Source organism: Nesoenas mayeri (genome assembly GCF_963082525.1).
Source record: "Nesoenas mayeri genome assembly, chromosome: 21".
Lineage (NCBI taxonomy): Eukaryota > Metazoa > Chordata > Aves > Columbiformes > Columbidae > Nesoenas > Nesoenas mayeri.
The window spans coordinates 4,674,136-4,699,883 of NC_137571.1; the positions used below are offsets into that span (position 1 = coordinate 4,674,136).

Sequence of the window (25,748 nt, forward strand, 5' to 3'; positions counted from 1 at the left end):
GGTCCACCACTGTGAAGGTGACTGTAGCAAGGGGAGCACAATTCACCTGCATTGCAAGGACAAAATGCAAAGGTTTTTCTCTGTTTGCAAGGACTGCACCCAAACGCAACAGAGCACAAATGTCTGTATTGCGTTCAATACAACGTCATTTGTTCACCACCAGTGGTTTGCAGATAGACCTGGAATGGCTTATTAGCAACGGCAGGTTTGGACAATGCGGAGTGTAAACCCTACCTGAAAACTGAATAGCAAAGCCCTGCTTGCTGGTGAAGAAATCCGTGTTGAACTGCAGGATGACGGAGTTGAAAGTGCTGTGGACGTCGGCGGGCAGGCCGGAGCCGCTCATCTCCTTGAGCAGGATGCCGTTCTCCACCGGGCCGTCCCAGATCCGCAGCACATCGTGGAACTCCTCGGTGTGGAAAACCATGAAATGGAGCCTGTGTGGCAAAACGGACTGGAAGTCAGACCACAAACCGAGCTCTGCCTTTCTTCCTGAAAGGATTAGAAACGCGGTCGGTACCAACCTAAGGTAGCTTGGCCCACAAGGAATCTAATAAACTATGCTGAGCAAATCTGCACAAATAAAACAACCAGGTACTGGGCTTAAAACCCTGACAGCCCACAGAGGAAAACAAGGAAGCATTCACTTGGCTGCTTTCCCATTTATTCGGGGCAAACATAAATAAATCAGGTAGAACCATAAAGAGGGGAAAAAAAACCACCCACTGCAATGTACTCAGCAACAAAATGATGTCCACAGAACCTGACAGACACCAAAGGAGCTGAATCATAAATCTACCTAGCAGAGACCTTGAGCAAAGAGGAAAAAAGCCAGACGCAAAGAGAATAGGAATGGATCAAAGCAGAGCTGCTCTCCACAGGTGTGCTGGCCCGACCACAGCTACTTGGTTCTAAATAGCCAAAACTGCCAGAGAAAACTCATTGCTGAAGACCTCAGAAACGGGGAAACGCTCCTGAAGTGCAACTCCTTAACTTTCATGGCAACGATGTGCAGAGTAATTTTCCTGTCTTTCCCTTCTTCCTCTCCTTCTCTTCGTTCTGTTCAGATACAGCTTTATTCAAAAAGCCTTGGTGATTAATTTTAATGTAAGTTATAAAATGAGAGCTTTGTACAATTGTATCATGCGTGAAGAGGATTATTTTTCCAACGGATTACCATAAAAATGAACTTGCTGAAAATGTGCTCTTCTCAACTACCCAGAGATCATCTGTTCTGTTTGAGCTGCCAAAGAAAGCAGAAGAAGGAGCTTTCATGTGTGAGGGAAGGCAGGTCACCAGGTGGATCACCTGCCGAGCTGGCTCATCCTGCACACACAAACCCACAGCTCTGCTCCTTGGAGCATCACAGAACCCCAGAGTGTCAGGAGTTGAAGGGACCTGCAAAGCTCACCCAGTGCAATCCCCCCATGGAGCAGGAACACCCAGATGAGGTTACACAGGAAGGTGTCCAGGCGGGTTGGAATGTCTGCAGAGAAGGAGACTCCACAACCCCCCTGCGCAGCCTGGGCCAGGCTCTGACACCCTCACCCCAAACAAGTTGCTTCTCAAATTTTAGTGGAACCTCCTGTGTTCCAGTTTGAACCCATTACCCCTTGTCCTGTCACTGGTTGTCACCCAGAAGAGCCTGGCTCCATCCTCCTGACACTCACCCTTTATATATCTGTAAACATGAATGAGTCCCCCCTCAGTGTCCTCTTGTCCAGCTCCAGAGCCCCAGCTCCCTCAGCCTTTCCTCACACGGGAGATGCTCCACTCCCTCCAGCATCTTGGTGGCTGCGCTGGACTCTCTGCAGCAGTTCCCTGTCCTGCTGGAACTGAGGGGCCACAACTGGACACAAGATTCCAGGTGTGGTCTCCCCAGGGCAGAGCAGAGGGGCAGGAGAACCTCTCTGACCCACTGACCACCCCCTTCTAACCCACCCCAGGTCCCATTGGCTTCCTGGCCACAAGGGCCCAGTGCTGGCTCATGGTCACCCTGCTGTCCCCAGCACCCCCAGGTCCCTTTCCCCTACGCTGCTCTCTAATAGGTCATTCCCCAACTTACACTGGAACTTACTCCTACTCCTCTCACACACAGGGGATACGCATGCGAGTAAAGTTCACTTGGCACAGTCCCTGGATGAAGCCGCCTCTTACACTTTCGGAACAGAAGGGAGGGTCTCATGTCTACTTTCATAAAAACCTTCTGATTCTTCAGGAACTTTTAGAGGAGAATGAAGGAAAACAAACAAAAAAGAGACTTGAACTAGAAGTTGCCTGTGCTGGAATTAAGCTGCATTGGTTATGCTCTTTCTCCTGTGATTGTACCAGAAACCATCCATAATTGAACCACACCGAAGAGCAGAGCTAATGGAGGGAATTTCTGCATTAAGTAAAAATGGAAATACCGGACCAGATCTATCTCCAGCATAAATCCATCGACTAAAAGCACCACAGAGCTCAACGTGATTAACAGTCTCTGCTGAAGAGGTGATGAGTGCTGATGCAGCACGGAAGCTCCGGGGAAGATAAAAGGACCCGCCAACGAAGCAGCAGCAGGTCTGGGGTCAGCAGAGAAATGGGGCTGACACACCAGCTAACGAGCGCCAGGAATTACGGCGGTGGGAGAAGAGGATTTTTGTTGAACAGACCTTACCAACTGTTTCTCCTCCTCGAGTCCCCTCACTTAGCGCAAACTTTACTTGCCGATACGCTCCAGTTTTCTGTCGGGGATGGTTTCAGCCGGGCTGGAACACATGGGTGCACACAGAGCACTGAAACGGCTCAGCGGGGCCTGGGCAAACGTGAGTGTGGAAACAGCCGCGGAGCAGCAGGGACCGCGGAGCTGGAAACGGCCCGGCTTTACGAGCCAAATGTTCTCCACACCAACTGCCAAAGGCACATAACTTACCGACAAATTACACCTCAAACTGCCGTTTTCCAGCAGGAAGGTGGTGGCAGAACAATCAGAGAAGTCAGAGGAGCAGGAGGAGAAAACAAGCTTGGGTCTCTGTACAGACCAGATGTTTGGAAACCATCTTGAGTCTCTCATTCGGGAGGATAATTACATTGTATGTGTTGTATTTATTATAAAACAATAAAAGAGTGCCACTAGAAGACGAAGGCTAAGTGCTGTGGTATCAATTTTCCAGCTGCCCGCTCACATCTGGGACCCTCACACCTGGCTGTTCATGCTCACAAATGTAACGTGACTGATCTCGGCCCTTTCTGTGTTCATTTTCTCTGGTAACGCAAACGGGAGACGAATCAAACCTGTAATTACCTTCTATTACCCTTTCTTTCCTGGGATGTGATCTTCCGAGCAATCTCATCTATACATCTTCATTTTAGGATTATGTCCCTTGGACACACGTTAAACGCTGTTGGGAAATTCAACACGTGGAAAACCAAAACAAGCTACAACAACGTGGCCCAACTCACCCTATTGTGCAACCAGCTTCTGCCTCTATTGTCCAAATACAATTCAGGTTATGATCGTAGGGTGTCGGGTAGCCGGGAGACAGTATCCGTCCTGACGACTCTCCTTTGATAGTACCCCCGCACTCCGCTGAAAGAAACATATAGGTTAGTGAGAAGATTCATGACATATTACGGTTCTTACTTGGCAACAATGCAAATCTCATCCTACGAATACAACAGGGAGTATTTCTTGCCATTTAAAGAGATTCTCAACGCCTACAAAACAAAGTTAAAAAGAGTCATTTAATTCAGCTAAAAGACTTTGTTTCGATACATAAAACTTAGTATCAGAGTTTTCCAAGCAAGAAGATAAACTCCTGGAGTGCTACAGGGAAAAGGAAGCTCAGGATTTAGCTACGAGAAGACTGAGAGAATTAAGATGTCTGAGGATCTGGAATCGGGTGTCATGTAGCTCTCATATAAACACGACTATGAACTGTCAAACGCCTGGACACACGATGTTTGCCATTATCGGGAGGTGTCACTGTTTAACACATTCAAGTGAAAGGGCAAGGACTGGAAAAGCAGGAGTCTCCTTGCAAGAAACCTTGTCAGATCTGCGCTGGGAGCAGAGCGCTTCATGTTCAGACCGCTCTACAAGTTTTGAAGGGATCAGAGCTCTCAGTGTAAAGCATCGCGGTCCTTAATGTCGGTGGGCGCCATCAGTATCAGAGTTAATATCACAGGCACTAGCAAATGGGGGGGAAAAAGACATTCAGTGTGATGCCCACATGTGCAACAGGAGGTTGAAAAGGCAGATCGTCTCACCCACGCAGGTTGGCAGGGGCTGATCCCAAGCCCTGCGCTCGCCGGTCAGGCAGACCAGCACCCGGCTGCCGCGCAGCGTGTACCCAGGGTCGCAGCTGAAGGACACGGAGCTGCCGGCAAAGTGTCCCTCGTCATGCACCTTGTAGCCGAACTGCGGGATGCCGGGGTCCTCGCATTTAATGAGTTCAAAACCTGCAGCGGGAGAAACAGCGTCTGTTTTCATCAGATATTTAAGAGCCGGGAGAGATTAACACAAGAACATCTTAATATTTTCTCCTTAAAATCATTCGCTGGACAGAAAAAACACCATATTGGTTTTTTTGTAAATGAATATTTGAGCGAGATCCCAGAAATCTGGTGTCTCAGCTTCGATCCAAAGTTCCTGTATCACCACTGCCTCATTCACAGCCGAAAAAGTTTGTCGGGATAACCATTTCCCTCACTCCAATTCCACTTCAAAGTGCCAGATCTTTATGGAAAGGACTGTAATATGACCATAACATGAAAACACATCATTACACTTCAGGTTCCCATCTCCAGGACTTACTAGAAAACTGCAGCTCGAAGCCTTTGCTGGTGTTGGCGCTGTTGGTGATGAACTCCAGCCACATGCTGCTGGACGTGCTGTTGATGCTGGTGCCGAGCATCTCGGAGCGGCTGAAGGAGCCCAGCAGGCGAGCAGAGCTATTGCTGCCATCGTACACCTGGCAGGAACGAGAAACACGGAGGGGAAAATGTGTTTCATTTGTTATTTCAGGGGCCAAACCATCCACAAACAGTTCCTTTGGAGCCGGTGGAATTATCCAATCTAAGATCCTGACTTGATGAAGCTGCTCATCCGAGGAGCAGGATTAACTCTCTGGAGGAGCCGCATCCTTCTCCGTACACTGAGCTTATTCTGCACGCAGGGCTGTGTGTTCTGAGCTAAGCTCTAAGGTGCAGCACAGCTATGGGAGAAAACATCCTCTCCCCACAGTGACTCACAGATGCGCTTTGACCCCGCTGTTATTTAAGAAAAACACCAAAGGTTTGTTCTTCTTTCTTTTAGACAGCATGATTCTCTATGAGGACAAAGAGCAACTTCTCACGAGTGGAGATTGATGGGAACTCTCCTCAGGAGCAGATGAGAAGTTGATGACAAACCCGTTGAGAGAACATCATTTCTTTCTCGACAAGTATATTCTCTGCATTGGCTGCAAATCTCTCTTTTCCAGTCATTTGTGAGCTGAAAATATGTGGATCACACCTATTTTGCAGTGCAGAAGTATGGAACTGAAATAAGGACAGAGTTCTCTGGGAAGATGGCTCAGCACAGCAGCACACCTCTTGTAATATTAATGCCTCCCACAAAACCATTTCTTTGTGGTTAATAGAAACTCAGCCTGGATTTGTCTCCTTCTATATAGAGTCCTGAAACTTGTAAATGCAGATTAATCTACGACTGAGCATGGGAATGCTGAAGAGCTTGAGTCTGGAGTTCTGCATTGAAATAAACCACTTCTGGGGACAAATCAGCCTTGACTCTTAAAAAACCCAAAATAACGCTGAGAACCTCACACTTCTCATGTATTAACAGCTTCCCCTGTACAACTGTGCAGATAAGAACTGAAGTTTAGCTACAAAGGAAGGACCCCTGGCATTCCAGCAGATCTCTAAATCTCAGGGAAGACTTCAGAGCAGAAGGTGCGCTGATACGGCAAAGATATCTACATTTTTAATGGACAGAGACTTTGCGCATCCATCTGCAGACTGAAGCCTCAGATAACCAGACATGCAGAGGACACTCGCCACCGCCTCAGTCTGGACCTTGGGCATTCTGCTGCTGCCACTTAACGTCACAGTGGGTTACAGCAGCCCCAGGAAGTGCTCTTTGGGAGTGTCAGTCCCATTGCAGGTATGAGACCCTTCCAGAGATGCCCACTGCACTGTCAGCTCCACCTGGGCAGCGCTCTCCAGGGATTAAGCTCAGCTGACTCCATTAATATTTTAGAACATCTCTTCCCTTTCAGATCTTGCCCTCATTAGCAGCATGGTTGTGCTTCACTGCTAGAGACAGAATAATTACCTTGAGAACATCTCCTGCCTCCAGTTCAAACGTCCTGGCTCTCAGCTGGATCCCCTTTCCCGGCTGGGTCTGGATGGAGTAGATGCACTCATGGTTGTTGTTGTAGTTTATCGGGTAGTTGGGGGACAGCAGAACACCTTGAGTTCCAGTGACAGACGAACCACATTCAGCTATATAAAGACACAAAACCACATTTTAATAACCACATGTATATTCCAGCCAGACAACACATGCAGGTGATTCCTCCAAACGGCCGCAGATGCTCAATCCTTCCTACACCCATCTGCCAACGCATCCACGGACTCCATTCCAAGTGCAGTCACTAAACAAAACACTTCTGTCATCATTAAACCTCCGGTGCCTTGCAAGAGAGATGAGTACCTTCTCATATTGACAGGGAAACTGAGTCACAGAAAGCTGGCTTGCCCAAATATATCATAGCACCCAACTCAGGAAAAGCATTCCAAAATCCCTGGAAAGGCACCACCTGCTCCAAACAGCATCTGCGTTCATGTTCCTTCCTGATTCATGGGCCAGAAGGAATACAAAAATGTATTATTAGATTGGAATATTTCAAGACTCTTCCACATGTATACAAAGCTCATCCTGTACCTATATATAGGATATAAAAATCACGGTGTTCATCTGACAGTGGAGCCAGCGCACCGCTGATTGCCGGGACCGACGTGCGGCAAGCGCCAAAGCTCTTTGTGCAGAATGATACGCTCGGTCAAACTGCCAAATAATGACAAAGCTACGTCTGGATTTCAAAATCTTCCTCAAAACAATTTCCTGAAAGCTAAGAGCACAAAATCTGACCTTGTTTGTTGTTAACGCTGCCCTCTGCTCTCCAGTTCATCATTTGACAGTATTTTAAAGGACCTCTTTTGTCCCTCGCTCCCTGCGTTGTTTTCTTCCCAGCCTTGCAGCTGGCAATTACACCCATTCCCATCAGAAAAAGGCAGAAAACCAGAGATTCTTTTGCCTCTCAGTTTTGGAAATCAACTCAAATTTACATATCTCTGTTTCCTCTCAAAACGTCGCTCAAAGTGCCACAGCGGGCTCAGGTTTTTCTGTGGCACGGACAAAATTGACCTTTCTTGTTCCAAAGACAAGGGGCTGGGGACAGAGAACAAAACGCTGCTGTGGGCATCCCTACGCGCTCCTCCTGCTCAGGGAACACGGATCCCAGCAGGGATGTTGCGGGACAAGCCGTCACCGGAGCCCTGCACAGATCGCCAGGCAGGGAATCTGACCCATCATTATGAAACCAACCTGCTAATTCAAAGCCAGCTGCAGCAGGGACGTGGCAAATGGAAGTCAGCGTGTCCACTCGGTGATGTTGTCTGAGGATCAAGTTTAAAGCTTTGTGATGATTCTTTTGGATATCTATTCCCCTGATTAGCTTTCTCTGCAACCTGATTATTATTCATGCCCTGAAGAGGCTGCTTGTCACAGCAGGATGATGCAGCCCTGGGACCTTCAGCAGAAATGCATTCAGCGTGACGCGGCCCAGACTCCGACAGCAGACCAGCTCTTGCTGGGATGCTCTTGCAACGTCCCTCAAAGGTCACTAGCAGATCAGGAAAACCTACCTAGCAGGCATGAAAACAGGTAAGAGATCCGGACTGCCTGTTTTGAACAAACCCTTCATGGCTCTGGGTGAGCCAGGCAGCAGCAGAGCACTCAACAGCTTCCTATGTACTAAACTGTGCAGCAAAACAATACGTAAAGGTTTTGAAAAAGGCCTGAAGCATCTTTCTTCCTTTCTTGCTGCAGCACGTTGCTACTTTTGCTCTTTTACGCAAACCGTTAGCGTGGAGCGTCCCGCGGGCAGACAGGGGGATGCTCTGCAGACCCTGCTGGGCAAGAGGTCTGTGTCAGGGACCAGAGCCAGACACCAGCTCCATGCTGCACACTGATCCTTCCCCTCCTCTATATCTACTAGTATAAATAATGGCTGGAGGGGTTGCAAAAAGGACTTGGAGAGGTTAGGAGAGGAGGTGAAAGGTTTAAGGTGCAACCTCTAGAGGACAAGGAAAAAGTAAAATTCAAACACATCCATGCTAACATGGTATCTGCATTGCTTAAGATCACCCACCCAGAAGCAGCTTTCACGTGCGGACTATTAAGCTTTAGAGCGCTCTGATTCAAAGGGAGGACGCCCTTAAGACCACGCTGTTTTACAGAAACTACCCCAAAAGGGATGCCAGGTCTCCCACGGCTCACGATTTGCCACTCGTACCATCACTGGGGTTTGACTGTGGATGGGCTGCAGTGAGATGGGGCTTTTGCTCACGTGTGTGACCCCATGTGCTGTGCCCTGGGAGAAGACTGAGCCCTCCTGCGTGTCCCTCCTGTCCCAGCACAGAGCTGGGCAGGGCTGAAAGCTCCTTCCAGCTCCCCCTGTCTCCCCAGCCCTGCGCCAACCACCCCGCCAGCTGGAAGACGCCATCCCGGGGATGCCGCCCGTCCCTGCCCGCCGAAACGCTCCAGCACAGCGTAACCAACCAAGCAAAATGAAAGCACATGACCACCTACCAACACACCTTGGCAGAGGCGAACTCCACACACGCCGTCTCCCCCCGAGGCAGGTGATGCGGGACGCGCCCTCCAGCCGGTAGCCGGGGAAGCAGGAGAAGGTGAGGACGTCGCCCACCCCGAACTGCAAACCCTTCCTGATGCTGTAGGCTGGGACCTCCGGCTCGTCACAGGGCTCCAGGTCATACTCTGCAGGGGACAAACAGACTTCTATGGAAAGGCAGGACAACACCTCATTCTCCCAGGGAGGGGGATCGAGTCCCTGAATGTGAGGATGGAGTTTTGAAGCTCTGCAAGAGCATCACCCACACTCAACATCCTGGGTGAGCCACGAAGACCAACGTGGGTCACACTCACTGTGTCAACAGTGTCAACAGGCTCTTGATTGAAACCAGGTCAAAACGCAACAGGTCCCATTTTCTGTCATCTCTTGATTTAAACCAGTTCAAAATACAACAGGTCCCGTTTTCCATCACCCTTGTCAGACAAACAAAAAGTGACACCGGCGGTGACAACACGGGATGGAAATTTCTCATTCTCCTTCTGGTTTAGCCAAATGAAGATGAATTGATCCGGATGGGATTTCTGCTGCCTCTATGTTATTAATCCTGAAAATGAATGAAACTCAGCATCCCGCTTGGGGAATGCAAGAAAATGGTTAAGCTACTGCTAAATGAAAGGTCAAATTTATGTCTTTGACCACAGAGCATTTTGAAGGAAACCTGTTTCGAGGGTTATTTTTTGGAAAATAACAGACCTGAAAAGCACAAAGTATGTACATATATATCTAATGGAAGGTAATACTATAACTGACTCCGATTTCCATTCTCCAAGAAAGGAAAAAAGCCCCCAAACACAATAAATATAATAGTTAGAAGGAGACAACTTGATGTAATTTTTAAAGGCCATTTTTCCCCCCATCAAAATAGACGTTAATAGGAAACTTTCTGCCTAGTGTTATATGCAAATCTCTGATTTCAGAGGCCAGAACAAAGGTATCGGCAAGCAGCTCCCTCAGAGCAGCAGGTTCTGTCTGCATCTATGGCAACAGCTCCGTCCGTCAAAGGCACCGAGCACATCGGCACCGAGCTCCGCAATAACCCCGGTCGCTCCTCTTCCACACCAGCAGCTCGGCTTTGCAGCTGTTGCCCTCAGGACGGAAAGGTGCGCTGAGATACAGAAAAGAACAGTGCCAATACAACCGGCTTTTATCCATTAACTGATTGTTTCACAGAAAGGCTTGTCGGGGCACTCAGGCAGTGAAGATTACATTTGCTGCAACGCCTGCGCAGGCAAACACTTCAGCGGCCGTTTGTAGGACTTTGGGCTAAAGGACACGATTAAATACCTTGCGTGCTTCAACCAGAGATTACCCACGCAAAGCAATTATTTACAAGTGCGATGATCTGTTCTGCATAGGCAAACGGATCCGTCTTCGAGTTTCCAAAAGCACCTGGTTCATCCAGATGAAATTCCAGCATTTTGTATAATCACAAATCTTCAATTAGAAGCTCAGCAAGGGAAAACACTGTTTCCAGCTCCCCAGTAATGCCAGCGGGTTCATGGAAACCCGGTGTAGGATGCAGGTGTGACATCCAGCTGCAGAGGTTGGGTCACTGGATGAGCATCCAAGTGAAGCAATGAACCAAAGAAATAACAAAGTAAGACCAGACAGACAATGGGAGTGACCAGCTCTGCCTCGCTCCTTATCCAAGACACCCAGATTGCTCGACGTTGCCTTGATAAACATCCCATCTGTCCCGGCTTCCCATGCTGGAAATGCTGCAACTACAGCCGTGATCTTCCTCTGATGCAGAGAGAGGGAAGGCATCTGGATAAGCACACCCTGAGAAAATGGGAGCTGAAACGCCATACGCAGAGCGGAAAAGGCGTGTTAGGGGGAGAAGGCGACAAACACCCCTCTAGTGGGATTTAATTCCAGTGGGTTCAACCCCATCATGGTGGGATTGGACTGGATGATCTTTTGAGGTCCCTTCCAATCCCATACATTCTGTGATTCTGGGGCTCAAGGTAGACAGAACTGCTGCATCTGGGGGGCTGGAATGACAACATTACCTGGGACATATTGTGGTTTAATGCTACAATAATTTACTGGGCTAACAAGAGGAGTGACCATCAGTGACCCAAACCACACGGACTTCAAAGTTATACCCAAGATTTGCAGAGAAATGGGAAGAGAAAGAACAAATCACCCTCTCTTACCTGAGAAGGTGATGTTGAAACCCTCATAGGACATGGAGAAGTCGGAGATGAAGCGGATTTGAGCAGAGAAGTTCCCGAAGAGCCCTGCGCTGAGCGGGGCCGGGAGCCGAGAGCCCGTGAGCTGCTTCAGGGGCTGCGCGAAGCTGGTGTTCTCGGTGATGAGCAGGTAATCGTGGCCGTTCTCCAGGTGAAACGTATGGAAGGTGAAGAACACACCTGCGGGGGAGGAAAAGCAGAGACGGCTTCAGCCAGGAGTTCGCGTGGCTCCTTTGTCCCAGAGCCAAAAGCCTCTCCCCGAGATGACATTAGTACTGATTCCCTGTTGCCCAGTAAACAGTAATGTAACCAAGAAGAGAGAGCGCACCGAAAATAAATGAAATAGATGGATAAAGGAAAACAAGGGGACGGTACAAGGCCCAGAATAAAGGAAGGCAGTTCAGATCTTCAATCCCGGCACCTTTGTGACACAGGAACAGGCTCGCTCGGGGGACAGAGCAGCAGCAGAAAGGACGGAACCGGCTTAGAGGAGAGTTGTATTTTAAAAGCGTTGACCTTTAGATGGGCAACAACAGCAAATGCTGCAGCTGCGAGGACTTGAGAATAACAAGTTATGTTCTGGAAAGAATTCATACCTAGAAAAACAGCACTTAAGCCAAGTACCAAGGTCAGAGAGGCTCCTCCAGAGCATAAAGCACCGCAGGGACGTCCTACAGCTCCCTGTGACGGGGCTGAACGCTGCTCCCCAAAGGCTGAGGACAACAGGAGCCATCGCGCAGGGACAGACCTGGTTCCTTGGCCACACATGAACCTTGCAGGGTTCATGTGTGTCCCCAAGTCGGGGCTATGTCCTGTGGTCACCTCCCACCCAGCACAGCCCTGTCCCGATGGGGGCTGCTGATGTCCCCTCTTGTCACCCGCTGTCCCCTCCCAGGGACATGCAGAGCGCAGACACAGCAGATCCTACAAGGGACGAGAACCTTACACTTTTATCCACATTATACCAACAAAACTAAAAGCCACAACAGATCCAGCTACAGGGAGGACAGACAAACACAGGAAAACTTTGTCTCTTCTTCCAAATTCAATTTCAACCATTTGAAATATTTCAGTGAGAAGGCTGTGACCTTGCTGCATTTGTAAATGAACAAGGAAGGCGTAATAGATGACTTAAAGTATCCTTCACACCTACAGACATCAAACATGAAGCACTTCAGGCTGTCACAAAAGGGGATTTTTCATGCTGGAATTCAGAGCAATTAGAAACATTTACTCTCTGGAAAATAATTCCATCTTCAAAAACCAAAACAAATGGTAGTGACGGCTTTTGGAGAGCAAAGCAAGGCAGGATCTTGTGTCAGAAACCCTGTCGCATCACTGTCTCAGCGAGCTAAAGCCATGTCGAGCAATAAAAAAGCCTCTTTGCATGTATAGAGCTCCTTTCATCCCCAGATCTTCACGCACTGTCTGAGCACCAAGCCCTGGACTCCCAGGCCCTGGCTCACGCTAAACTGGGCTTTACGCTCTTCCCAACTCGCCAGGGCTGTCTGCAGGGAAACAGGCTCCTCTGTGCACACCAAGCGCTGGAATCCGCTCCTCGTTAGTCACAGCCTGGTCCCGACCCCCTCGCACGCGTCAGGATTGCCCAGTGGCACGACCCACAACCGAGATGTTTAATTTGAGCCAATGATTAAGAGCACGGAGCTGTCGACCCACAGCTCAGCACCAGCCGTCTCCAAAGAGAGACAGGCAAGCTCTAAATACAGAGCAGAGAACGAGCTCCTCACTTCTCCCTTCCCCTTTAATTTCTGGAGATCAGGATGAGACCAACCTAGAGACTGATTAAAGCTCTGGAGCATGAGATTTAATATCCAGCTCAACAGTTTTTTGTCAGCAAATTATGACTATGAATATTCCATTTATCCAATTTCTTTCTTTCTGAAGGTTTACGTGCAAGCAGTTTCCTTCCGAGACACGAAGGGCAGAGAGGGTGGTCACCAACACAATGCCTTTCCCACAGAAATGGGTGGATTGGGAAGGAGCAGGACTCACTGGACACATCAACCACCCCATTTGCATCCCCCATTGCCCTTGGCCAACCTTCAGCATCCCAGGCAGAAATACTGACACGACTCAGTGCTCAGAGATGACCAAAACAGTCTCAACATCGGCATTTTCTTTGTTATATGCACATAAATGATCCATGGAGCCTGGTGGAAAAGTTTTAGTTCTACTGTTTCCCCCACCCAGAACTCCACGAAGGCTGGAAATGCCAAACACTTCCCAAATGGTTATTATTCTTACCAGCAGTATAGCAGATTGGAAATACATACAGGCTGCTTCAGCCTGGAAACTTGGGGAGATGCGGTGAATATAAAATGCCTTAAGTTTCGCCTGTTTATCAGCTGACAGCAAATTTACACCCTCGCCTTTACAAAACCCCATCTAAGGATCAGAAATAATATCTCTCCACCAAAATCAACGCAGCACCAGAGGAACACGAGCAGAATTCAGTCCTAGAACTGAAGACTTCACGTCTTTTCAGACAACGACTCCAATCACAAGGCACGAGGCCTCTCCAGCAGCAGAGCCGGTTCAAGGCTCTGGAACTGCAGCCATAAGGGATAATTACAAACTCATTTGAAGGGATTTGTGACTCTGATTAAACCTTTGCTCCGGTCTGAAATTTACTGTGGTACAAAATGTCTCTGCAAATGGAAGTTGTGGCTTTTCCCCCCCCCCATTCTCTGCGAAAGAAACAACAAAACAAATTATAGGGAGAATAAATCATTTTGAAGTTCTCAGATTAAAAATAATAGTCTCTCTTTAAGCGTTTAAATACCTTCAAAATTAAGCTGCTTTTAAACTCGAATTGTACAGCTTGTGAGTCCATAAACTACATCGGCATCTGCAGTCACATAAAAATAACTATTATCCCAAGCAACTTGTTTCAATTAGAGGGCTCGTGCGCTGGCCACGTGCGAGATGTTCATAAATATTTGGGAATGAATAGCTCGAGCCTGGGTTTTATGATGCAGATCATCCCTGCTCGGTCACTGCTTTGGCACAGAACAGGCCGGCGGATGGGGAAGCACAAGCCCTGAACTCCATTTGGTTCTATGGGAACAACAAGCCCCTAGACTTGTGTAAGCAAACCTCCATTATTTCACAATGCGCTGTGGTTTTTCGAGCCTTGCTCAGAAGATTCTCCGCTCTGATGTTGCCATAAAAGCACACGGGCCATCAGAGTTGCACTTTCTCCTATATAAAAGAGTGTCAGTGTGGCGCGTCGTGCTCGGCTGAGCTACAGGATAATGCGGCGTCTCAGCAGAGAGCTGAATCCGAGGCAGAGCGGATTAATGAAGAGTGGATTGCTGCTACTCAACAGAATACTTTTCACAGCGTGTGATGGTTCCCTTAATGCACTGTGCTGTTCATTGACAAGTTTATTTGCTGTAATACAAATGGCATTTGCAAAATTGGCTCATGATGGCTCCCGTCGTGCTGATATCCGGCATGATGAGACAGTTAGATAAAAGTGCATAAAGTTACTTAAGGAGTTTATACCCTTTGTGCTTACCCCAGGCAGATCCTGACTGGATCAGGAGAAGTTACCTCCTGCCCTTGTACATAAAACTCGCTCTCTAATCGTCAATGATACATTTTCTTGACATTTTCCTCCAAGACATAAGACTGGTGTGTGCTGCACAGGAGATTGGACTAAACAGACGTGCACTTTGCCTCTATGCGGGCAGTACTGGGGAAACGAGAGCTGCAGAACTGGGACAGAGCCGGGAACCAAGAGCCTGAGCTCTGTCCTGTGGCTGGAAACCATTTACTACAAGCTTATACCTCCCCATCTGCAAAATGTTGCGTAGTGATCCAGCACTGCAAAGATAAAGTACTATTGAGTACCAAACGTTACTGCAGCGGTGCCAGTGGTGGTTCGTCCTCCCTCTGTGCGGCACTGCCAGCAGCACCAGGTCCCCAAATAGCATAGGATACTGGTCTGAAACCAGCGATGACGCCTGGCACGGGTTCTCAGATCTGGGAGGGTGATACGAGACCATCCTTCCTGCTCAATCCTCTCCGCTTTGAAAGGATTAAAAGATGCAACACCAAAACCTTCTGCAACGTGTCCAAGCACACAGAAAGCGATTATTTCTCTTGGAGGGAATCTCCTGGTTTCCACAGGGAGCAGCAGCCTCCAGCCCATCCGCAAAACCACTCTGAGCTAAACGTTTCTCACCTTTTCCGTGAGATGTTTCTATCGTCCACGTGCAGTTCAAGTTATTTGGATAAAAATCAGGGAAGCCTGGGGATAAGATGGTACCACTGGAACCGCGGATGTAACCTCCACACAGAGCTGCAAAAATAATCAACAAAAAGAAACAATTAAAGAATACAAACCCCATAATCAGCTGGAAGAATATCAGTTCTTCTAACGTCAAAACAAAGCCCAACCCATTAAAATCAAACAAAAGGCAGAGATCAAATGTCACTGCGAGCTTCACAATTGCTGCGTTGCTTTTGCAGGAGATCTGCGCATCAAGCGTTGGGCATCCCATGCAGATGTTCTCCCTTGCAGATGTTGTCTCCTGCGCCCTTACCCTCGCAGCTGGGCAGCGGTCGGCTCCACTGGAAGTTGGGCTCACACTCCAGGGCTTCGCTGTCACTCAGGGTGTAACCGGAATCGCAGCTGAATGTCACCAGCGCTCCCACGTAGAAATCGTTCCCGTGGCGCTGGCCATTGACTGGGATCCCCGGATCCAAGCAATGGTCCGACTGGAGCTTCACAGCTGCGGCAAACAAACCCACTCGTGTCAGAGCCCACGGGGTTGGGGGAAGGTTCAACTCCAAGTCCTCCCGATTAGACCCAAAGCAAGCGGATGAAATGGAGAGAGGAACTCAACTCTGTTTCCTACAAATCAATAATACTCTGTAGATGCTAAAATCAAACAATCAAGATGGACTGCTGCTCCACCTGCAGCAATTTCACCTTCTCAATCAGGGTAACGGTGCGAACGCCGGGCAACGGGGAGAAGCGAGTCCAATGGGCTCTGATTGAGCCCATTGTGCTGGAAAGCGCGTAATTACAGGAAAAAAACCTTGCACTTACTTTCATATCGGATCTGAAAGCCTATGTCAGAGTGGCTTTTGTCAGTGGTGAAGAGGAGGTAGAGGTAGTTGCTGGTGCTGATGAGGAACTGGGGCACCTGAGTCCCATCATAGACACCGATGAGTGGGGAAGAGTAGGACCGGCCATCCCGCACTTCCAGGGTGTCGTAATTCACCTCTGTCTTAAATCTGAAAGGGACACAGGAATATGTCTGAAAAACTAGCACTGCTAATTCTTCTTTATTGCAGTCCTGAATGTGCTCTAATGACTACAGGCAGCACACAGGGCAAGAGGTGGCTCTGTTTCTATTATACTACCCGAGCACCTCTCGGAGAACACGTTGTTCCCCTCCTACGCCTACTGGTTTCTTTATGATCCTTCACCTGCCTCATCTGCTGATGCCAAACACTCTTTGCAGTAAAGTATCTAATGCAACATGAACAATCCCCTCCCAAACACAAAGATCCCGGTTCAAGCAAGCACAGCCCCCCTCAAACACCCAAATCCATGGCAAGGCGAGAGACTCGGCGCTCCCGAGTCAGGGCAGACCCTCAGTGCTGCTCCCCGGCAGGCTGAGCCCAGCAGAGCTCAGCCTCCAAAAGCCTGTCCTACGTGCGTCTGAAATAGCGCTGCAAATTAGCAGGAGTTAGTCAAAACAAGAAGGGAGACATCACCATTTTCCACCTTTTCTTCTCGAATGGTGGGCGAATTGTCACGTCTTGTCAGGAGTTAATAATAAAAATAACATAAAGATAGAACCTCACAGGCAACCCCAACGCTGAGCAGCTCGTTCCCTTTCCCTCCAGGGGTGGCTACAACTCAACGCTGCTGGAAACACTGAAAACAACCGCGACAAAAGGGAACCTTATGAGAACCGTGGGGTGAGCACCTGTCAAACGTGATCTTGATGGGGTAGCCCGGTTGAGCTTCGATGACCCAGGCACAGCTCAGCGAGTCCTTGTAGAAGCCCGGCCAGCCCGGGGACAGGATGGTTCCACTGGGCGACGTCAGGTGCCCCCCGCATGGCGCTGGGGACAAGGACAATGACACGGTTCAGGTGGCGATAAGCACAGAAACGCAGCAGGATGGCCCGGCGGTGCCATCCCGCTGTGTGACGGCCTTCACGCGCTGTTGTCTCTCACGTGGTAAAAAGAATCAGAACCAGATGAAGTAACACTAGCTGGTGAGAAACTGCCTTTTCAGCTTAAACTGAAGACGCAGCAGCCCGCTGCAGTATTTGCGGGAGGCAGTATCCTGACCTTGTGCGGCAGCTCTAAGGGGACGGGGTATAATAATCATAATTATTAGATATAAAACCAGAGAAAACTGCAAGGTCAGTTTGCATTTCAGTAGTTGCAGGTGCCAGAGAATCTTTCATATCTGTGGTAATTGAGTCATGTCTTTTCTTCCGCAAGGGACATCACGAGACGAGGCGGTTATTGCACCTCTCGTTCCCCTGTGCCAGCAGCAGAAGCCAAAGGCACATTATTCTCTTCTCTGTTAACAGGACACTGGGTCTGGGGGACCCAGGGGGGTCCCAGGGGGACCCGGATCCTCCTGAGCAGCTGCTGAAGCACCAGCCCCGGTGCAAGTTCTGCACAAGGGCTACGAAATATCCCACTCGATGCGAACTTAACCACCCCAAACCTTCGCTGCTGATCTGACGGATGCCAGATGAAAGTCACTTGAGCTCAACTGGATCTTGAACCAATTATTTTTGAACAAGAGGCTCCTTTCTGCCCCAAAGCTACATGATTTCTTGTCAGGACTTCTATCCATCTTTCAACTCGCCTTTTTTTACGTCTCTTTCTTTCCCATTAATTTTTTCATGTGCTAACCGGTACTTTAGATCTATATACTTCCTCCTTGTTTAAAAAGACTAATTAAAACGTACACTTAATCGAGTGCATACTGAAGGATGAGTCAAAGGAATCACCACTGTGATCAGAGAGAAAAGCACAAGTTAAAGGCATAAGGTTATCAAAGCTTCCAAAGATAAAAGCTGATTAAAAGTATAGTATTTAATGTATGTTTCCCTTCTACACTTACACATACATAAACGTAAAGGCTCGTGCTTGTGAAAGTAACGGAGACCCTCCATCAAACCTACAGACATTTTATTGTCAGGTGCTTGCAAAAGAAAAACTGTACAAGAATATAAAAAAGTCCAGCTTCTTCTTATATAAGAAGTTATAGAACACAATTGATGCCTTCTCCTTTCAATCTGAAAGACAATGGACTAGATTGTGCCATTTCTGCTGCTCATCCACTTCAACAATGCATGACCAATTACCGGAATTATTTCTCAGTATTACAGTACTATTTCTCAATAGCACAGTACTTGTTATTCAAATTGCTGCAAATACCAACGCAGGGCATCACTTCCCTGAGAACTGAGGGCAAGGGAAGACTTTTCACTCCTAATGAGCTCTTTCTTCACTTCTCCCTTCCCTAGCAGAAGCTTTAAAGGACTAGGAGAAAGCTTTGAAATCCGTATTAAAGCCTTTAACTCAACTCCCTCATTTCTAGGTTGTGTCTCATAGCAGTTGTGCCAAAGAGATGTAAACTGTGTGGATCCATTGGACAGGAGCGATGCACCACACAGACACTCAGGTGTGTGTACAAGTGTTTGCCACGAGTTCACTTTTCACAGTAAAGATCTGTACCTTCCGCTTCTTTATAAATTATACATTTTACATGTAGGTAAAATCAGGACAGAAAAATATCGCCATTTATCTTCCAATCTCTGTTCTTCAATCCCCTTCATGGCAATAGCAGCAGGGAAGGTTTTAGTCATCAGTAAATCAAAGCCTTTCATTATTGTTATTAGAAAAACACCTGTTGTAACAAGAACTGAGCTAATAAAACTAATACCCATCATTCATTCCACAAAAAATTAGAAAACAGAGCTCAGTGCTTGTGTTTATTGGACTGGTGCTTCCTCCTAAGCAAACTCTCATCATTTCCACCCAAACGGCTGCAAACACGAGTGGGTCGTTCTCTCTCCGGGGTTCACGTGCAGACTGGTAGGAAAGATGCTGGAATTTACCTTCGCATCTGAGCACCGCGTTATTCCAGACCACGTTTCCTTCCTTCAGGATGCAGGTGATGGTTTCCGAGCCGTGGGTCCTGATGAAGCCGTCGTCGCACAGGAAGGACACGGAGCTGCCGAGCTGGAGGCTGTCCCCAAATCGCTTCCCGTTCACAGGGACGCCGGGGTCAGGACATTCGTTGTGTCTGAACGCTAAGACACAAAGAGAACAGTGAGTGACTTGTTTCCCCTGTCCTTGTCCAATTCAAAAATAACTACACTGGACCACAAACTTGGGGATTTAACAATGGTTTCATGTCTTCCTTATGGAGGTGATAGCATTTGATATTGCCTCCGGACAGTGGACAACATGGGCTTGAATTTGGCCTGGGATTAAAACCATTTGCATCCAAGAGGGGCCAGAAAAGAGCCTGAAGAACCAAATTACCTTCTTAGCGTTCTTTTGCATGTGAAAATGCACAAATACTCAAAATGGAGAAACATTTTTACAAACTGTCCCAATACCGCAGTGCGTGTACCTACAGTTAACAGTTAATGAGAAACAACACAAGCTTTAAGGCTCTGTGTTAAAAGGAAGGGTCCTCTCAGCATGTCTGTGATTTACTGCCACAGTCCTTGACCTTGCTTGTCATCATTACTGCGATAAAACAAAGGACACGCAGCAATTACCTTCCTAGGTGTTGCAAAGTTGTGCACGGAATTGCACAACTGTTTAAAGGCCTGTTCTTTCCCAGCACTTAAATACCAGGCCAGCCAACCAATCAGAAAGTGAGTCTATAGCCTTAATTTCCCATTAAGTGCATAATTATGTACTGTGTCTTCATATGCTGGGAGGTGGTCTTTGGAGATGAGCAGCGTATGAAAGATTAAAGCCTCCAGATTAATTACACACGCGCTTTTAGTATCTTTAATGCACTTGACCAAATTGGGATGAGTTCTGAGTTTCCTACTGAGCATCGTTACTTGTATAGTATCTTGTTACACGCAGCGCTAAAGAGGAAAACGCGGGCTGAATCTGTTCCTCGTGCTCTTGTATCTGTCCCTGGAGCAATATGTGTCTCCTCTCTCACACCCAAACGAAGGGAAGGATGGAAAGGTGTCCGAGAAAGGCTCGGGAGCTCCTTTCTGTAGTTCAAGCAGTCAGAACGCATTAACTCACATGTACGTAGGAGTAATTTACAACAATTAAAAACGTGCTTTAAAAATGTCTTTGTAGAAGGGACAGGCACAGCTCCCAGTGCTTCTGGACTCAGTCCTGGGGACGTGATACAACCGCACACCGGTACTTCACCTGATGAGCCTTCAGCCCGCTGTAGTGTGGCGAATGATTTCTTAAGACCCCTGATTTCTTTTTAAAATGGAGGATTTGCAATCAGAGCTAGAAAGGCTATTAATTTAGCTGTGCCACTAAAGGCTATTATAACAAAGTCCTTTATCAGTTCTGCTGAATAGGTTTAATAACGCTCTTTAGAAAATTATAGGACAACACAGGGATAAAATTGCCGTAGTATTTATTTGAGATTTGAAGACTGGACTTAACGTGAAGCCAAGTGTATCTATAGGAGCTTCAATGCTTTACACCCTGAGACGTGTTTTCCTTTATCTTCAAAGTCTTACACGCTTTTAGGTGTCAGCAAACGATGAGAGCGCTGACTGATAAACACAACCACCCGAGATCTAAGGGCTGTTCCTGATCTGCCCCATGTTGTCCACGTGCACTGTCGGAGGCACAGGAGGGAGAGCAGAGATCCCAGCTCACACCTGAACTTCACAGCCAGAAAGACCTTGTGCCATCAGCTCTAAGCTTGAAACCAATCCTCAACTACCCAACCGCAACTCTAAAGTAACCCCCAATTTTCAGCGAGATCAAACTCAAGCCCATCAGACCCCAGCAAGAAACTGAAGCTTGAAATGAGAACGAGAAGCAGAGATCAGGCACTTACTGGTGAAGGTTATGTTGAAGCCTCTCTTCTCCATGGAGTGGTCGGTCTGGAACTCCAGCCTGGCTACGTGCCCACTGCTGGTCAGAGAGGAGGGGATCTGGTTTCCTGAGAAGGTCCCCAGCACCGGAGATTCAGCGGTTCCACCATCCTTCACCGCTAGGAAATCAAACTGAGGCTCCACGTCAAAATCATTGAAAGCCAAATGAATTCTGCTCTCGGGTTTCGCTATAATTAACCAAACGCAGTGCAAGCTGCTTCCGTATTCTTCAGGGTAATTTGGTGACAGCACGATGCCAGATGGGGTGGTGAAGTTGAAAAAGCAGGAAACTGCAACAAGAAATCCCCATCAATCATGCGGCTCAGCGCCCCCACAAGCTGCTCTGCCACGTCCCCATCCCCGTATCCCCAGAGCTGGGCGATTCCTGCAAACTCCCAATTGCTTTGCTTCTCAGAGCTGGTTACAGAAAGGAAAGGGCTCAGTGCTCCATTCACTGCTACGTGTCAGTGATTTATTTGCATGGGGAAGAGGTGACTTCAAATGAGGCTCCAGCCCTGGTTCTGGTTGATGTGCAGTCTCCCAGCCTGATGCAGTTTGCCCCTTTGTGGAGCTCTGTGCCCTGCACGGTGCAGCACACGTTCCTTTTACTGCACGGAGACAACGTCACTGAGCCAGGTAGGGGTTTGGTATTTTGCAGGTGAGCTCTCCTGAGTGTCCCTGAGAGGAAGCCCACGCAAGAATCAAGTGTGAAATAAAATCAGCATTAAACGAGTTAAGACTTTGGAGTGGCGCCTTCTGTCGTGGCCACAGCTCAGCCTACAAAAGCCGAGCGAAGGCATTAGCCCATGCAGACCAGGCTTTCCAAAAGTACAGGGAGATAATGAAAAACGAGAGCAAGCCCTGGTGGGCTGCAACCCACGGCTCCCCTTCCCATTGCAAATAGATCACTGACTTCTGCTGGGCTAGCGTGTTACAAAAAGAGGCGTCAAATGAGCCAGCCATTCCCATAAAAACAATTAAAGAGCTGGCCATTCCCATGAAAACAATTAAAACCGGTCTTAAAAGAAGCTGAGGGGAAGAGTGCACATGAGAAAGACCTTCAGCTCTCATGGGTTTTCAATATATACTGTATTCCACCTGACGAGGCCCATCAATTTGAGAAAGCAAGGCTGCCTTTCAAGTGGTACCTACCCAATGGTTTTGATATTTCAGGTGCGTATGCTTCACTCAGCCTTTTCCCCACCATCACCCTTAGTAAAACCCATTATTTAGAACATATATCTCACTAATTCCTGGCAAAAGGACATTGCGCAGAGGATGAGACTGGCTTTAGTTTGGCATTTATACAATTATTTGGTTCAATGCTCACCCTCCCTCTATTATTTTCCCTCTGTCTTCCTTCAATGCTTAATGGTTTCAGATCAAACAAGATGGACGTTACCATGACATTATCAAGGCTAAGAGCTACACAATCTATTTCCTGCTCTAAGCAACAAAGAGAAAACAAACTGCAAAATATCTTCAGGCTTCGGGCTCTTTATGAGATACTGAAATATCAAGGGATGCTGTCAAATAATTCTGTCTGTGCAAGCTTGGTATAATCTGCCTAGGAAGAGTTATTGAAAATAGATGTATTCATACACAGCGCAACATCTTAGCGCAGGAGCCCCGCACGGCAGCGAGGTATCTCCTATACATTTTTAAATCCGAGGCGGTAAATTAGCATTGGCACAGGACCTACAGGATCACACGGCAACAAGAGGTGCAGTGGCTGGCGCAGCTATTGCGGCTCATTTCGGGAAATAACAAAGAACTTGCTGACAGAAGAAAGAGAAGCAGAGCGAGGGAGGAACGTAAAATTAACCTTTGATAGATAAAACAAAACGACAGATTAAAAAGTAACAGATACAAAAACCAAAAGCCTCCCCTGTGGGCAAGTAAATGACAATTTCAGGTTTCCATAGGTAACAAGTGCAGGTGGCACCGTGGCCACCGTCCCTCACACCCATGGTCCAAGCCCATTGTGGGCACCAGCGTACGAGCTCAGCTACAACCAGCCCAGGAAGCCACAAATTATCCAGAAGGTCCATTAAGGCGTCTGCAATATGAAGATTTTCTCAACCTTTTGAAGCAAGAGAGGGTTTTCTTCAGTGTGAACACAGGGTTTTGCTCTGGGCTGCATTGGGACCCACGTCAGCCGCTGCTTCTCCAACGTGCTTTGCTGGACACAAATGTCAGGAACAGTGAAATGTGCTCAGAACAAGGATGATACCACCCAAGAAAGGTGAAGAGAGCCGAGTGCTACCTGTCTCATGCTGGTTTGTGCACCCGAGGGACAAAGTGCCCCAGGGAGGGACCAGCCGCGGAGAACAGGACAGACAGATCGACCGAGGTGGGAATATCTGCAGCTCCGAAGCCTCAAGCTGAGAGACTGAATTTAGTATTTATTATGGTTGCTCTTAAATGTTACGAGAGGAGATTTCATTACGTGCACGGCACAGGTTCCAATTTATAGGCCTATATATTGACTTCGTCAATAATTATTATTACTGATCAACTACTGCAAGAGCAATGAGAAAAATGCCTTTATTAAATACAGCAGAATAAATCACAGCAAAACGCAGCACGAACAGAAAGTACCTACCAAAGCCAGCGAGACCCGAGTCATTAATGAATGAGTACAAGGTATTTATTCAAGTCATCACAAACATCGTGAAGATTCTGCGTTCATTTCAAGCGGTAAAACAGTGAAGAAACAGCTCATTGCCTGTCTTAGAAGTCGCGTGGACACGCGGCTGCGGCCCCAGGGTGAGGCGCTCGTGGCTCCGCAACACACAGGAATGGGAACAGCACCAGGTTCAGGGGCTGAACACCAAGCAGGGAACCACCGTTAAGATTTCAGTCTCCATGGAAACAACGGCAAAAAAAGATCCTGACTTCTTTCTCGGCTTTTAGCTATTGCACCGACTCTGACCACTTGGGAAAGAGCTGGAAGACAGTAACATTTTCTGCCTTACCATTCCTTTTTAAGAAGATCCCTCCTCTAGGCATAGCTTGCTGATGGACTGGAAAAACAGGAGCTCAGCGGGAGCCGGGTTAATAACCAGCATGGCTCACTGGGGCGAGCAATGTCCCGAATCGCTCCGGCGCTGGAGGCTCAGGGCACGGCTCAAGCTGCGAAGCAAAGCGCTTTACATTTTGTATTTTCCTCTTTCTGTATCCGCCGTTTCAATAAACACATCTGCATCACAATGCGTTTTCTTTCTTGAAACCTTGAGGCACCACCAGGGCCAGCGGGAGGTGAGGGAAAGGAGTCTAGAGCAAATATTAACTGGGAGAACTTTGTATTTCAGAGCAACAAACTCTTCATCTTACTCTGATGGAGCGGCTGTCACCGCCAGCACACGGCTAACGGGGGCGGGAGAGCAGCGATGGTACGAAACGTGAAAAATAGGCAGGGTTTGAGTAGCAGATCTTGAGGAAAATATCAGCGAACTTAAAATAGACTGAACAGGAGCCTCTGCGCATGTGGAAGGGTGTTACGACACCGAAGCAGGTTTCATTTCTACCCGCTCAAAGCAAGAACGGCGATGGGGTGAGCAGGAGTGAGCGAAGTTCTTCAGCTTACTGGAAGGTGCTGATCGCCACTGGGCCAGTGCGGGGCTGCTTGTCCTGTCCTGTTGTCACAATGTCCACAAGATGACTAAAGTTTAAATCTCACTTTTTGGCAAAAGCCCCAAAGCAGTTTTGTGCTCTTGTTATGTACCTTTCCCGTTTTGCTCCTTGGTGCTTTAGCAGAGGACCCCACATGTACAGCATTAAAGTCCAATAAGGCAGGCAAAAGGGGACTTCTCTGCTGAGCAGGTTGAAGACAGCAATGTAACACACACCATGTTCCCGTCTTCTGGATGCAGAGATGGGAAAGGGGACAGAGACAAGCCCCTCACCCAACAAAACCAATTAAGTGTCATTTCAGATTCAGCCCCATGCGAAGAGAAGCGCCCCACGGCGCTGAGCAATCGCTGTCAGAAACACGGGCAGATGCCTTGGCACAGGACAGCTCGTTCAGAGCGGCGTGAAACCCATCAGGGTAGCAGTTTCACTGATTCAATCACTACAATAACAAGCACGGAGACAATCCAATAATCTGGGTGAGCAGCTGGAGCTTCTCCGGCGAGCTGCGTGCCCAACAACGGCGCTGCCGCCCCACCGGTCCTCTGCTCCCACCCTGCCCAGAGCAGCATCCCTGTGGGAACACCACAGCTGGCCACATCTGCCGCATCACCCCCACAACCTCACCTCATCACCACAACCTTCTGCTGCGCAAGCTCCCCAAGCTCCTAACAAGTTGATAGAAACCAAGAGAGCGCACGGAGCAGCAGCTCACAGCAGGACACTCTTTCTTCTTTCTTCTACAGTTGCCAGAAAGCGTTCACTGACAAAGCAACACCGAGAATGGGCTCTGGTGGGGCCCAGCTGCACCTCAGCGCTCCCTAGATATAGACTAAGGGACCCTTAACGACTGGGTTGACACGCTGGAATATGTGCAGCTTGTTTGAGAC

At 48.1% G+C, this 25,748-nt stretch overlaps 1 protein-coding gene across 1 annotated transcript in view; it reads right to left on the minus strand.

Annotated features, from left to right (window-relative positions):
- The window catches only part of CSMD2 (CUB and Sushi multiple domains 2), a gene marked incomplete at both ends in the record, with an annotated part of 231,477 nt that overhangs the window by 72,682 nt on the left and 133,047 nt on the right, over positions 1 to 25,748 (minus strand). The window contains 13 exon segments of the mRNA XM_080357655.1: positions 235 to 437; positions 3,442 to 3,568; positions 4,249 to 4,440; positions 4,796 to 4,952; positions 6,314 to 6,483; positions 8,855 to 9,043; positions 11,078 to 11,293; positions 15,324 to 15,440; positions 15,685 to 15,873; positions 16,194 to 16,381; positions 17,083 to 17,221; positions 19,243 to 19,437; positions 21,189 to 21,515. Of these exon segments, the coding sequence (XP_080213781.1) occupies positions 235 to 437; positions 3,442 to 3,568; positions 4,249 to 4,440; positions 4,796 to 4,952; positions 6,314 to 6,483; positions 8,855 to 9,043; positions 11,078 to 11,293; positions 15,324 to 15,440; positions 15,685 to 15,873; positions 16,194 to 16,381; positions 17,083 to 17,221; positions 19,243 to 19,437; positions 21,189 to 21,515 (2,409 nt within the window).